This window comes from Pongo pygmaeus, chromosome 4, assembly GCF_028885625.2.
Source record: "Pongo pygmaeus isolate AG05252 chromosome 4, NHGRI_mPonPyg2-v2.0_pri, whole genome shotgun sequence".
NCBI lineage: Eukaryota > Metazoa > Chordata > Mammalia > Primates > Hominidae > Pongo > Pongo pygmaeus.
This window is the reverse complement of record NC_072377.2, coordinates 32,703,429-32,718,248: the sequence shown is the minus strand read 5'-3', so window position 1 is coordinate 32,718,248 and position 14,820 is coordinate 32,703,429. Positions and strand designations below refer to the sequence as shown.

General features: G+C 43.0%; 1 protein-coding gene across 2 annotated transcripts in view; it reads left to right on the top strand.

Annotated features, from left to right (window-relative positions):
* Positions 1-14,820, top strand: part of MTMR12 (myotubularin related protein 12) — an 83,977-nt gene that overhangs the window by 45,791 nt on the left and 23,366 nt on the right. For both annotated transcript variants that reach the window (XM_054488620.2, XM_063664694.1), the window contains exons 7-8: positions 2,540-2,669; positions 10,011-10,086. In XM_054488620.2, the coding sequence (XP_054344595.1) occupies positions 2,540-2,669; positions 10,011-10,086 (206 nt within the window). The remainder of the gene's footprint in view (positions 1-2,539; positions 2,670-10,010; positions 10,087-14,820) is intronic.

The following is a 14,820-nucleotide window of genomic DNA, read 5'->3' as shown; positions in this document are numbered from 1 at the left end:
GTAAAACTGCATATTTATTGAGGACAGATTATGCTTAGAGAATTACACTGACATGAAATACACTTCCCAGTAATATTAGGTTGAACATAAAATTTATCCCTTAATTCATTCAGTTTATCTTTGTGAATGACAGATTTTTACTGTAGCTATATATACAAGTGCTGATTAACTGGGTGCTGACTTAGAGTTTGTGGTAATATGACATATACAAATATGACTTGTTGATTGCTATAATTTGTATAAGCATTTATTGAGTGCACATTTGCAAAATCATATTCTATTTTCAGGAATTCTGATTTTCCTTGTATCCTGATTTTTGTTCTGTACCCAGCATAGGACACTTTCTCGGCCTGCCAACATATGTGGATCAGCATGCCAAAACCCTTACCTTGATCGACCTTGGCAGTTTCATTACCTTCTGGTGGCTTTTTGTGCCAGAGGCCCAGGATATGTATTAATAGCATCTTTTATTCTGATTTAATTACACTCTTCTTCTACTTCCTTCCAGCCCTCATTTGTTTTGAGAAGTAAAGGTTATAACTCATGGATGCTAATTGACCAAATAGCTGTTTCATTGAGTAGGGGTTTGTAGAGGTGGGTGTTTTGCAATTTGAATACCTTTAATTATTCCCTGGCTTCATAATTCACAAATGTGTTTTGGTTGGAAGGTCCTAAATGTTTATGACGTGGCGTTTTAGGGAAGAACTTCCTTGTATTGGCTAGAAGATGGCCTACTGTGGTAAATGGGAATGTTGTTACTACCTTATATCCATGGGGAATTTTTTTTTTTTTTTTTTTTTTTTTTGGTGGGGTTTGGAGGGGGCAGTATTAGAACTTTACGGAAATTTCTTTTATAGTTTCCTGGGTTTGAATCCCAGTTCCATCATTGCCTAGCTTTGTGACGTAGGCAAGTTACTTGACCTTTCTGTGCTGTATCTGTAAAATGGAGGAAATGATCTTACCTATTGTATTATCTATTCTATAGGGTTGTGAGGATTGAGTTAATAAAATGTAATATAGGCTGGGCGTGGTGGTGCATGCCTGTAATCCCAGCACTTTGGGAGGCCGAGGTGGGTGGATCATGATGTTAGGAGTTCAAGACCAGCCTGGCCAAAATAGTGAAACCCCGTCTCTACTAAAAATACAAAAATTAGCCAGGCGTGTTGGTGGGTGCCTATAATCCCAGCTATTCAGGAGGCCAAGGCAGGAGAATCGCTTGAACCTGGGAGGCAGAGGTTGCAGGGAGCCGAGATCACGCCGCTGCACTCCATCCTGGGCGAATGAGCGAGACTCCGTCTCAAAAAAAAAAAAAAAAAAGTAATATGCTCAGAACAGTACCTAGTACCTAGTAAGTGCTATATAAGCACTATTATCATCATCATTATTCTTATTTTTGCTATGATCTGGTTTTATGAAAAGGAGCTGGGGTAGTTTTTGTAAACCCTTTGTTCTTCCCAGAAGGCTTGGTTTTTTAGATGTGCAAAGACTTGAACTATTTGTGATAGAATTTGTGTATATACTCAAGACTATTGTGGTACATGTGTAAATACCCGGCAAGAAGTGCTGCGGCTTGGGAGAAGACCAAGGACACATCTGCTAGGCTGCAAGAGCGGTGCTCCAGGGCATTTTGTCCTAGCAGGTAGTGGCAGGGCTGGGTTGGGGATAGAAGTACCTACCCATAACCATGATTCAGCCTTGGCTAGCAGGCCCTGATCCTCACCATGGCCATCATCTGTTTATGGCCTTCAGGAACCAGTTGTCACACTAGGCAAATCCTCTTACAAGCAGTGCATCTTCAAACTGAAGGAGGATTTACATTGAAGATCCTGAGATACTATTCAAATTAGTTGGCTGTTTTATGCACACATTGGCAGGGCTAAAAATATTTTGTCACTTTAGCATTTGTGCCAAGCCTGTCTTTTAGTGCTTCACATGATCTTTTTGTGTTATATAAATTAACTCATGGTCAGATGACTAGAAATGGAGCTATAAATTACTTATCCAAGGAATGGAACTCAGTTCCTACAATGTAAAAGGACAGAGCTGGCCAGGAGCAATGGCTCACTCCTGTAATCCCAGCACTTTGGGCAGCTGAGGCGGGTGCATCACTTGAGGTCAGGAGTTTGAGACCAACCTGGCCAACATGGTGAAACCCCATCTCTACTAAAAATACAAAAATTAGCCATATGTGGTGGTGCGTTCCTGTAGTCCCAGCTACTCAGAAGGCTAAGGCGGGAGAATCACTTTAACCTGGGAGGCGGAGGTTGCAGTGAGCCGAGATGGCACCACTGGGCCACTGCACTCCAGCAGGGGCAATAGAGCAAGACTCCATCTCAAAAAAAAAAAAGAGAGACTCAGTCATAATTTTGGATTAATGACAAAAAATGGAACAAGGTTAGGATTAAGCAATCAATTCATTCTGCTTGGATAAAAATGGGCTTAGTGGAGGAAAGCAAAACCTAAGGAGGGACTTTCACATAATAAAAGTACCAGTGCTTCATGGAAAGATTTTATTGTCTTTTACATTTTGTTCTCTTAGTCACTGATCCCAAGAACCATACCGTAATGTTTGACACACTTAAGGACTGGTGTTGGGAACTGGAGCGGACCAAAGGCAACATGAAGTACAAAGCAGTGAGTGTCAACGAAGGCTATAAAGTCTGTGAGAGGTAAGCTTTCCATGCTGGGCACATGCTGTACAATTCACCCATTAAAAGTGTACAGTGTTTTCTCGTATATTCACAGCGTTGTGCAGTCATCACCACAGTCAATTTAGAACATTTTCATCATCCCAAAAAGAAACTCCATACCCATTGGCTGTCACTCCCCATTTTCCCCAAATACCTCTCTGTTCCTCCCCAGTCCTAGACAACCACTAATCTACTTTCTATCACTATAGACTTGCCTGTTGTGAACGTTTCATATAAATGGAATCATATCATATGTGATCTTTTATGACTTGCTTCTTTCACTTAGCATGATGTTTTCAAAGTCTGTTTATTTTGCAGCTTGTATCAGAATCTCATTCTTTTTTATTGCCAAGTAATATTCCGTAATGTGGATATAGCACATTTAATTTATCCATCTATTAGTTGATGGACAATTGGGTTATTTTCACTTTTTGGCTCTTTGAATAATGTTTTTTGGTTTTTTGTTTTTGTTTGAGACAGTGTCTTGCTCTGACACCCATGCTACACCATGCTGGAGTGCAGTGGTGCCATCTCGGCTCACTGCAACCTCCGCCTCGGCTCAAGTGATTCTCCCACCTCAGCCTCCTGAGTAGCTGGGACCACAGGCGTGCACCACCATGCCTGTCTAATTTTTCTGCTTTTTGTAGAGATGGGGTTTCACCATGTTGCCCAGGCTGGTTTTGAACTCCTGGGCTCAAGCGATCCTCTCACTTCGGCCTTCCGAACTTCTAGGATTACAGGCATGAGCCATCGTGCCTGGCAATGAATAATATTGATATGAACATTCAATTATAAATTTTTGTGTAGATGTATGTTTTTATTTTTCTTGGGTATATTACCTAGAAGTAGACTGCCAGATCCTGTGGAAATTTGTGTTTACCCTTTTGAGGAACTTACAGACTTTTTCACAGAGACTGTTCCATTTTACATTCCTACCAACAGTGTATGAGAGTTTCTTTCTCCACATCAATACTAGCTTTTTATTATGTACTTATTTATTATTCATTTTAAGACAGGGTCTCTCTCTGTCCCCCAGGCTGGAGTGCAGTGGTGTGATCTCGGCCCACTGTAAGCTCCGCCTCCTGGGTTCGTGCCATTCTCCTGCCTCAGCCTCCTGAGTAGCTGGAACTACAGGCACCTGCCACCACGCCTGGCTAATTTTTTGTATTTTTAGCAGAGACAGGGTTTCACCCTGTTAGCCAGGATGGTCTCGATCTCCTGACCTCGTGATCCGCCCGCCTCGGCCTCCCAAAGTGCTGGGATTACAGGCGTGAGCCATCGCGCCCGGCCTTTTTCTTCCCTTTTATTGAGCACTTCTTTTATTCATTCACCAAAAATTTTTGAGTGCCTACTATGTGCTTGGCAGTGTCCTAGCTGTTAGAGATGGCAGCAGTCAACAGGGCACCTGAAAACCTCTGCCCTCTTGGAGCTATCATTCTGGAGGGGGGAAGATGATGGTAGAATAAAGAAGTAAATTATAGCATGTTAAAAGATAAGTGCTATGGAGAAAAACAGATCCAGCACGTGGTTAGGGAGTGCTGGAGGTGATGGTGGGAGGGTTGGTCGGGAAGGTTTTGCGTGGTGGAAGTAAGGTTTTGCATGGTGGCTTGTGAGCATAGTCATAAAGGAAGTGAAAGGTTGAGTCAGAGGACACCCGAGGGAGGAGCATTCCAGGTGGAGGGAGGAGTAAGGGCAAAGGCCTGGGGGAGGAACAGCAAGGTGCCCAGGGATAGGGGAGGAGCAAGCTAGGGAAAAGTGTGGGAGATGATGGGCCCAGAGACTTTGATGGGAGGACAATGAGAGGGAGGCTGAGCAGAGGCAGATATGATCTGACCTACATGTTTTTTTGAGACTGAGTCTCACTCTGTCACCCAGGCTGAAGTGCAGTGGCGCGATCTCGGCTCACTGCAACCTCTGCCTCCTGGGTTCAAGTGATTCCCCTGCCTCAGCCTCTTGAGTAGCCAGGATTACAGGCGCCTGCCACTACGCCCCACTAATTTTTGTATTTTTAGTAGAGACGGGGTTTCACAATGTTGGCCAGGCTGGTCTTGAACTCCTGACCTCAAGTGATCTGCCTGCCTCGGCCTCCCAAAGTGCTGGGATTACACGCGTGAGCCACTGCGCCTGGCTGACCTACATTTTTAAAGCATGACTGACTGTATAATCTGTTTTCAGAAACTTGAATATTATCATTTTGGAACATACTCCCTAACACCCTGCTAACAGATTCATACAACTTTGTATTTTTGTAGAGCTCTTTGTATCGTGGTTCTGATAGGCCTCTTCAGTAATCAGTTTTGATTCTGATCACTCTCAATATTTATCAGGTTGCTGCCACTGGCCCCCCTCCCTGCCGCCCTGCAGCACCTTCACAGTGTGAGCTGTGGTGGCAGTGGGGAAGGGCCTGCCAGGGTCCTGACCCCCACTAAGAACCTCATTGTCAGCCACACCCTGTTCTTTTCTCTTTCCCGGTTTTAAAGCTTGAAAGGATAAAGCTAGCTCTTGCTCAGAAAGAAGTTAGAAACCCCCTGCTCCTAGGAGATGATAGTTTGTAATAAGATGTTGATACTAACATAAGTTCCCAGAATTGTTTTTAAAAAAAATCTTGCCACATACTAATTAGTTGGCATTTGCATAGGTGTTAGCATGTCAGAAATATACAGGAAAAGCTGTGGTTTGTTTCCCTCCAGACCACTGTAGTCGCTGCTCCGTGGTCTCCCCCATCCACTGGTGCCCCAGCATCCATTCTCCATGTCGCATGCCAAGCAGGCTACTCCACACGCATCTCATGGCACTTGTCCCTGGCTTCAGTGGCTTCCCGCTGTTCTTGGTACAGAACAGAGCCCTCAACAAGCACCTCAAGGCCCTTCATGGTTTGACTGCAGCTTTGTGTCCCACCCCTCTGGCCGTACTGACCTCCTTGCCACAGGTCTTACCCACAGGCTCCTGTCTGGAAGTCCTTTTTGCTTCTAGATGCATAGGTATAATTAACTCCACTTCATCAGTCAGATCTTACCCCAGGTACTGCTTTTTGTTTTTTTGTTTTGTTTTGTTTTGTTTTGTTTTTTTTTGAGACCGAGTCTCACTCTGTCACCCAGGCTGGAGTGCAGTGGTGTGATCTCGGCTCACTGCAACCTCCGCCTCCCAAGTTCAAGCGATTCTCCTGCCTCAGCCTCCCAAGTATCTGGGATTACAGGCGTGCGCCACCACGCCCAGCTAATTTTTGTATTTTTAGTAGGGACGGGGTTTCACCGTGTTGGCCAGGCTGGTCTTGAACTCCTGACCTCAAGTGATCCGCCTGCCTCAGCCTCCCAAAGTGCTGGGATTACAGGCTTGAGCCACTATGCCTGGCCCCAGGTACCACTTAAGTTGTGAGCTTTCCCAAGGCTAAGTCAGGTGTCCTTGTGAGTTTTCATTGCGCTGTCTGCCCCTCTTCACAGCGCTTCCTGCAATGGTAAGTTTGTTGTTATTTTGTATCATCATTTGGTTAATGTGAGTTTCTGCAACCTACAGCTCTGTGAAGTTAAAGGATGCTGTTTTTGCCCATTGTTATATCCTCAGTATAACACGGTGGCTGGCTTCTAAGAGGAGCTCAATAAATAGGAGAAAGAAGGAAAAGCCCCATTTGTATTCAGAGGGGTCCTGCAGTCAGTTTGGGTAAGAACAAGGAACTGTCTACTTCACTTTCCCACAAGGTCAGAGCTGGCTATTCTGGTACCACAGGTCTCTTCCTTCTCTTTTTCATTCTCCTCCTAACAAACCTTTCTCTCATCCCACTTCCCTGTAAACGCATAGGATGGTATGTGGCCCTGTGGAGTGTGTACCACACAGAGGGACCTAGGAGCTATTGCTGGCACAGGAAGACATTGCTGTTCTGGGAGGTTGTGCCTGAGTAGATAACACAACTTTCCATGAGTAAAGTCATCTTGTATTTGCAGGAACTGTTTACTTTGTGTTCTAAACTCATCTTAATGACTGAAATGACTGCTTTCCAAGGAGGGAGGATTGATTGCTTGTATCCAATGGGAATGTCACAGTGGGGACTCCATGGAATCCACCTGGAATTAAGTTGTCAGGAGAGGACACCCTCCACACCTCTCACTGACTGCAGTGCTCTTCGTCTCTGTACAGCCTTCTCTGCTGGGTGATGGATGGGATATTTGCCAATACATTTGGTTCTGACTTTTTTGTGTGTGTGTGTGTGTGTGTGTGTGTGAAAAAACATCTATAAGAAAACTCACCAATGAACTAACAGTGTAAAATATTCAACCTCACTAGTTGGGGAAGACATGGAAATTTTTTAAAACCATGGGGCCCCAGTCCAGCTTTATAGCATGAGCCACTGAGGAAGGAGCTCAGGATCTGGTTTAAACAACTGCACAGATGACTGTCCTGAAAAGGTTGAGAAACAGTGGCCTGTTTGTAAGCTACCATCTAGAGCAGTGCGTCTCTGTTTAATGTGTGTCTAATCACTGGAGGCTCTTGTCTAATATTCAGAATCTGACTCAGTAGGTTGGGGGAGGCTAGAGTGTCTGCAGTCCTCATCAGCTTCCAGTTCATGCTGCTGAAACTGTGAGTAGCAGGATCTTCTGGAACAACAGTGTTCATCCCAACTGCTTACCTGGAGAGCTTTTAAGCTTCTGATTTAATAGTTCTTGGATGGAGCCTGGACATTGGTAATCTTTTAATCTTCCCACTTGATTTGAATTAGCAGCCTGAGTTTAAGAGCAGTTGATCTGTGGAGAGGTTTTTACTTCAATGACTACACCTGAAAAAGGGATGCCTTACCAGTCACCCATTCAGGCAGACTTACAAGAAAATATTTCAAGTACTTCATAACTTCAGAAGGCAAACATTCTTCACAGTTTTGATGGTTTGAAGTGTCTTAGTGACCATTAGTTTCCAAACCTGGTTTTCTATCACAATCTTATTGGAACTTTTTTCTTCGTTAATTACTTTTAAGATTTTTTGGTTTTGGATTTTTTTTTGAGACAGGGTCTCACTGTGTCACCCAGGCTGGAGTGCAGTGGCACGATCTCTGCTCACTGCAGCCTCTGCCCCCTGGGCTCAAGCGATTCTTCCACCTCAGTCTCCTGAGTAGCTGGGACCATAGGTGCCCGCCACTATGCTCGGCTCAATTTTTTATATTTTATATGACTACAAAAAACTTATATCTATATTTTATTTATATTTTATTTTTTATTTTTAGTAGCAAGGGGGATTTTGCCGTGTTGCCCAGGCTGGTCTTGAACTCCTGAACTCAGGTGGTATTACAATGTGAGCTACCATGCCCAGTCCAAGTTCTTTTTTTTTTTTTTTTTTTTTTTGGAGACAGAGTTTTGCTCTGTTGCCCAGGCTAGAGTGGAGTGGCGCAATCTTGGCTCACTGCAAGCTCCACCTCCCGGGTTCAGCGATTCTTCTGCCTCAGCCTCTCGAGTTGCTGGGATTACAGGCGCCTGCCACCATGCCCAGCTAACTTTTGTATTTTTAGTAGAGACGAGGTTTCACCATCTTGGCCAGGCTGGTCTCAAACTCCTCACCTCATGATCCACCCACCTCAGCCTCCCAAAGTGCTGGGATTATAGGCGTGAGCCACCATGCCTGGCTGATGATTTTTTAAATGCAAAATTTCAAGCAGTATAAAATGAAAGAAGATATGATGAATTCCCATTTACCCTCAAGTACCCAGACTCAACAGTTATCAACTGATGGCCAATTTTGTTTTCTCTGTACCCCCACCTGCTTCACCCTCTCTTGGATTATCTTGTTTTAATTTTAATTTTTTAAAGACAGTGTCACCCAGGCTTAAGTGCAGTAGCACAGTGATGGCTCATTGCAGCCTTGAATTCCTGGAGGCTCCAGTGATCCTCCCAAGTAGCTGGGACTACAGGTGTGTGCCTCTTCGTCCAGCTAATTTTTTTTAATTTTTTTGTGGAGGTAGGGTCTCACTATGTTGCCAAGGCTAGTCTCAAGCTCCTGGCCTCAAGCAGCCCTCCCACCTTGGCCCCCCAAAGTGTTGGGATTATAGGCATGAGCCACCATACCTCGGCCTCTCAAAGTGCTGGATTACAGGTGTGAGCCCCCGTGTCCAGCCGTGTCTTACAAATTTTTAAACCCTTTCTCTGTCATCTTTTTAATCTTTTTTTAAAAGTAATCAAGATTAAATGAGATTGATAGGTTTGTTAAATTGCTTTATCTATAGATTTTCAAGCCATCATATTTTTCTTGCAATATGTTGAAGAAACTTGACTGGTAGTTTTCCACAGCCTGGGTTTTGATGATCACATCCCCATGGTGATATTTATTTGTTGCTCCATCTCCTATGAACTGATCTACATCACTCATGCAGCATGCATACAAACGCCATTGATTATTTTCCACTGTAACTTAACACCATAAGCACCTTATTTCTTGTGAGGCTTTATTTCAAGCTCTTTGAGGACAAGATGCTTACGGATTCTTATAGATTCACAGTGATAGAAACTTGGGCAGTTTTCTTATTAACAGAAACCTACATCTGCTGCCTGAGAGATGATGTCCCCAAGTAATTTTGATCTTTCATTCTACCATGTCCTACTACTTAACAGTTTGTTCTTTTTCGAGACTAAATTTTCTCCTATAGAAGTTGAAGTCCCACTGCTTGGGTTCAGGTCCCAGCTGCACTGTGTGCTAACTAGTTGTGTAACCAGAGAAGAGTCTTAGCAGAATAGTGTCTCAGTTTCTTTATCTGTAAGATGGAAATAATATTACATATCATAGAATTGTTGGGAGGATTAAATGGATAAGTAATGTTCGGTACTTATTGGTAAGTATATTAAATAAGAGGTGTTAAGTAATTAGAACAGTGGTTGGTACACAGTAGCACTTAAATGTTCTTGTCAGAGCACTTGATAAAATGTCTGGGCAGCAAACCTCATAATTACTGTTTTTCCTGTTTAACTGAAAACAACACAGGTGCTTATATGGCTACTATATGAGAACAATACTCCCAATTTCAGAATTCAATGCTTTTAGGTATCATATTTTCCTATCCCCTCATTTTTGAAAGAGGAAACAGACCCAGAGAGGTAGAATAACTTACCTGGGGTTGTACAGAATCACAGGCAGAGCCACAGTTTGAACTTAGATTCCCCACTGATTTGTCCAGAGTACTTCATGCCACGCCGAGAGCAGCAGTTCCTCTGAGCTGGTTCTGAACAGGGAAATATGGTCCCATCTGCTTAACACTCTGCTTGTATTCATCGTATCCATTGAAGTTGAGCTTTCATATTTTGTGAATTAAGTGTTGTACTAAAACTTGATAACATTTCTTTCTTCTAGATTGCCAGCATACTTTGTGGTCCCCACCCCTCTTCCTGAAGAGAATGTGCAGCGCTTTCAGGGTCACGGCATACCAGTAAGTGCATCTGGGAACCCTAAGAGGTGTGGGTCGTGCATTGGTCTATCCTGGCAAAATGATCCTACTGAAAGCCCTTGGCGTTTGTTCTAGAGTTTGTTTTCAGTCCAAGAACAATCCAAAAATATCTTAGGGACTCCCTAGAGGAGTCTCTTAAACGTGATTGGGACAGGGTTCTAAAGTTTTCACAAATGCACTTGAGTTTTTAGAAGAGACATTAACAGAGTTTTAAGAGGATCGTAGATCTGTCTGGTGTTGAAAGCAAGCCCGGTTTAACACCTGAGTCATTTTGAACCTGAGCCAAAGCACGCCAAGGGTAGTAGGATTTAAGCTTCTTTTTGGCCCACACTGTTAATCTTTGTATGGGCATGGTGGTGTTTTCTCCCAGAGACAACATGGAGTGCTTCTTAGTTTTCACAGAATAGAGTGGGATTGGAGCCATATTTAATGTGTCACTGATCAAAGAAAGCAAGACTCTGGCAGTTACTCCGGTTTCTAATTGGTGGTTGGGAATTGCCAGGCCTGCAGGATATTTAGTAAGGAATGAGAATTATAAATAAGTACTGTGCTGTGTGCACAGCTGGTTCACCAAAAGGGTCACTCCCATATGGGTGGAGGTATGGTTAAGCAGGGTCATGTGCCCAGAAGCCCATGGAGGCCAAGCAGGTAATGAGTATGACCTTGTGGTGAACCAGAGGCCCTTCGCCTGGTCTAGGGGGACATCTCTTCAGTGCTAGGCAGTATATGCCACATGGGAATATGAGCCAAGTGTTGCCAGATGTCCTGATTTTTCAGGAGAAGCCATAGATACAGATTTTTGTTTTGTTTTGTTTTTATTTTTGTTTTTTTTAGATGGAGTTTCGCTCTTGTTGCCCAGGCTGGAGTGCAATGGCCCAATCTCTGCTCACTGCAGCCTCTGCCTCCCAAGTTCAAGCAATTCTCCTGCCTCAGCCTCCCGAGTAACTGGGATTACAGGCACCCACCACCAGGCCCAGCTAATTTTTTATGTTTTTAGTAGAGACGGGGTTTCACCGTGTTGACCAGGCTGGTCTCAAACTCCAGGCCTCAGGTGATCTGCCTGCCTCGGCCTCCCAAAGTATTGAGATTACAGGCGTGAGCCACCACGCCTGGCCTAGATACAGATTTTTATGTGAGTTTTCCTAATTTCTAAATATATGCTACTGATTCAGATGTTTAAAAGCATGTTTTGGGGACAGAGTTGGTCACAATGAATAAAATTCATAATTTTTAGTTCTTTATTAAGGACATTCTGAAGGGAAACTTTTTATTTTCTGCTGGTGTGGCAGTGAAGAATACAGTGAGCGTCAGTACAGTTAGGTGGCCCTGCCTTGATTGGTACTGTCACCAGCAATTTTACCACCACTGCTTTTGTACCAAAAGTCACCACGGTATATATGACAAATTATATCTTAGTATTATTATGAAAATAGCTGTGGCCTCTCAGACCACCGGAAAGGATCTTGAGACCTCCCAGGGTAGTGTATACTACACTTCGAAAACGGATGCTTTAGAGGAATGAAAATGAGAGTCTCTATCTTTCAGTTTTTCATAGAGGGATCTAGAAAAGGGGGTATGCTCTGTGGGAAGAAACAGAGATGAACTGTTCACATATGTAGGAATAGGCTGCTTCTCCATCCCTGCAGTATATGAAATGTAAATACTCTGCATTCTAGCCAGGCCTTGGGCATGAGAAGTAGCAAATGTTCTGATAAGATTTGAGTGAGGAACCTGAGACATTACTTTGATAGAAACTGTGGGAAGTGCAGGGCGCAGTGGCTCATGCCTATAATCCCAGCACGTTGGGAGGCCGAGGCAGACAGATCGCTTGAACCCAGGAGTTTGAGATCAGCCTGGGCGACAAAGCGAGACTCCATCTCTACAAAACATTTTTTAAAATTAGCCTGGTAAGGTGGCACATGCCCATAGTCCCAGCTACTCTGGAGTCTAAGGTGGGAGGATCCCTTGAGCCAGGAGTTCGAAGCTGCAGTGAACTGTGATCGTGCCACTGCACTGTAGCCTGGGCAACAGAGTAAGACTCTGTCTCAGAAAGAAAAGAAAAGAAAACCGTGAGAAGGTGTTCTCACTTCATTAGTTCTTCCTATATTTGTACGTCCTAAAAGTTACAGTGGAGTTTGTGTGAATGGACAGCAAAAAAGTATTACACAAGATGGAATTTATACATCTACCCGGGAAACATAGAGCCCTCAATCTCTCTCTCTTTCTCCCTCTCTTTTCTTTTAACATAAAATTTTCATTTGACTGGAACATTAAGATCACCAGAAATGGTCTTAAGCAAATTAAAAGGTAATTTATTTTATATTTGGAATTGGTGAAATTACGTACCTTAACCTAGAATACCCAATCCTTTTAAATGTACACAGTACCACTATAGCCTCTTGTTTTTAGTTTTCTTTGAGACAGGCTTTCTTAACCTAGGCAATATTGACATTTTAGGCCAGATAATTCTTTGTTGTGGGGGGCTGTTATTGTAGAATATATAGCATCAGCACTGCCAGTAGCATTTTCTGAGGTGCCAGTAGCACCCCTATCCCGTGAGTTGTGACAACCAACAAATATGTCCAGATATTGCCAAATGTCCCCTCGTGGGTGGGGTGGGGGCACAAAATGCAGGTTGAAAACCCCTGCTTTAGGTGATCTGGACTGTTTTCTGTTTAGCATATGTCTCCTCTGACTCTTAAGAGACTTACAGAAAATGTGACAACTAGGTGATGTGAGTGTCCGTAAGCCCCTCTCTGGCTTCGTCTTTACCTTGTTCTTCTTTCTCTCATTCCTATTGAACCTACTCATATTTACACTTATTCTCCATGCTTATTTTTGTTGTTAAGAGATAAGAACATCAAACTATTTTCTCTTAAACCAGATATTTAAGAGATTTGCAAAAACATAAAGCTATTTATCTTCCTATATGTTTTTGGGTGGAAAATGTTATTTACAGTAACAGGTAATTGGTAATTACTGTTTTAAAATGAATTAGTATTTAAAAGTTTCTCAGTTTTAATTTCTAATGTGGTAAATATCAATAGCTATAGCTTATGTAGACACAAGCTCTTCACGGTCCTCAGTAATTTTTAAGAACATAAAGGGGTCTAAGATCAAAAAGTTTGAGAACCACTGATCTGCAAGATTGCATGTACATACATTTTCTCTAGGACCTGGCATATAAGCACTCAAATCAATAGTAACAGGTAATTTGCAGTAGGTGCATAGGAAGCTAAGATTGAAGAGGTAGTTTAGGGCTAGATTATGAACAGTCGATCTTTCATTTCATTCACAGAATCTTTAAAAATTGTGGTAAAATACACATAACATAAAACTTCCCATAGTGACATTTAGTATATTCACAGTCTGTTTCAGAACATTTCCACGTCTCCATGCTGTCTACCCTGGCTTTTCACCCAGTCTGTTCTTCCCTGCTTTCACTTCTTTTCGAGGAAGACCTGTATAATTGGTCAGTTTATTCATGTCCTTGCTGCTATTCTAAAGGCTTTGGCCACTGTTCTTCAATCCTGAGTATCTTTTTTTCCTCTGGGGCAAATGAACATTGTTATGGATTATTCAAACCAAACAGCAAACTGTGCTTAACAGACCGTAAAAACCACTGGTGATGCTTTGTCCCGCCCAGCAGTATGCTATTTACGTCTTTTTGGTTCCTATATCATTGTTTTCTGCATGAACAGGTTTTCATCCCTTTAAGTTTTTTGTATCATTCTTAACTCCCAGTGACAACCTTTTCCCTAGTCCAGTGGGATCCAGGACAGCAACAAGAACTCCCTCAGCTTCCTTCTACTCAGCCTCCTGTAGTTTCTCTCTGGGCTCCTGTTTCCTTCATACAGAATCTGGGTCTCTGGGCTCTTGATTGCCTTGTTTGGAGCCCAGTTCCATGGGCCTTCCCTCTTCCGTGGTTGCCTTTCCCAAGTCTGTTCTGCTATGTCTGTTCTTGAAGACATCCTTCTGTCTCCCTTAACCTGAGGCACTTCCTTAGTAGTCAAGCGGCTGTCTTGTTCTGCCTGTACTGCCAAGCATATTTAAAGAGTCTATACTTGTTTTCTCTACCATTTCTTCTTGCAACATGACTTCTACTCCCCACACACCGTGGACATTTCCCTCCCAGAAGTCCTTACATCGTGTGCAGCCCCATTTCCCTATATGACTGCAGTGTTTGACTCTGATGACATTGTCTTTTAAGTTCCTGTCCTGGTCTTGGAAACACTGTGCTCCCTTGGCCTGCTGACCTCCTTCATGGTCCTTTCCTGCTTACACTGCCTTCTGCCTCAGATTGTAGATGTTCTATTAAAGCTCTGTTTTTGACTCTATTAAGAGAGGGACCTTAAAATGTACTGAATAATGAGTAATCCTTTTTTTAAAAAAACAAATACGATTAACAAACTGTGATTCTTGCCTATGAAGTCACTCATACTAAGAATTCTGGCCCTCACAGTTCCCAGAGAGAAATTGCAGCAATAGAAGACTTTTTGCTAAATTTCTGCAAGAAGCCTCTTTGACCAGGAACTTTGCTTTTTTCTATTTACTGTTTCACGCAGAGAATAGTAAGGGAGTAAGGGAGTTGGCCTTCACGCCTCAAATGAGATGAGACAGTTATGATTAGAAGTTATTACATGTGCCCCAGATGGAAAATGAGTTATAGTTGGATATCACCAAGGGACTATGCTTTCTGCCCCTTCTGCTCCAGAA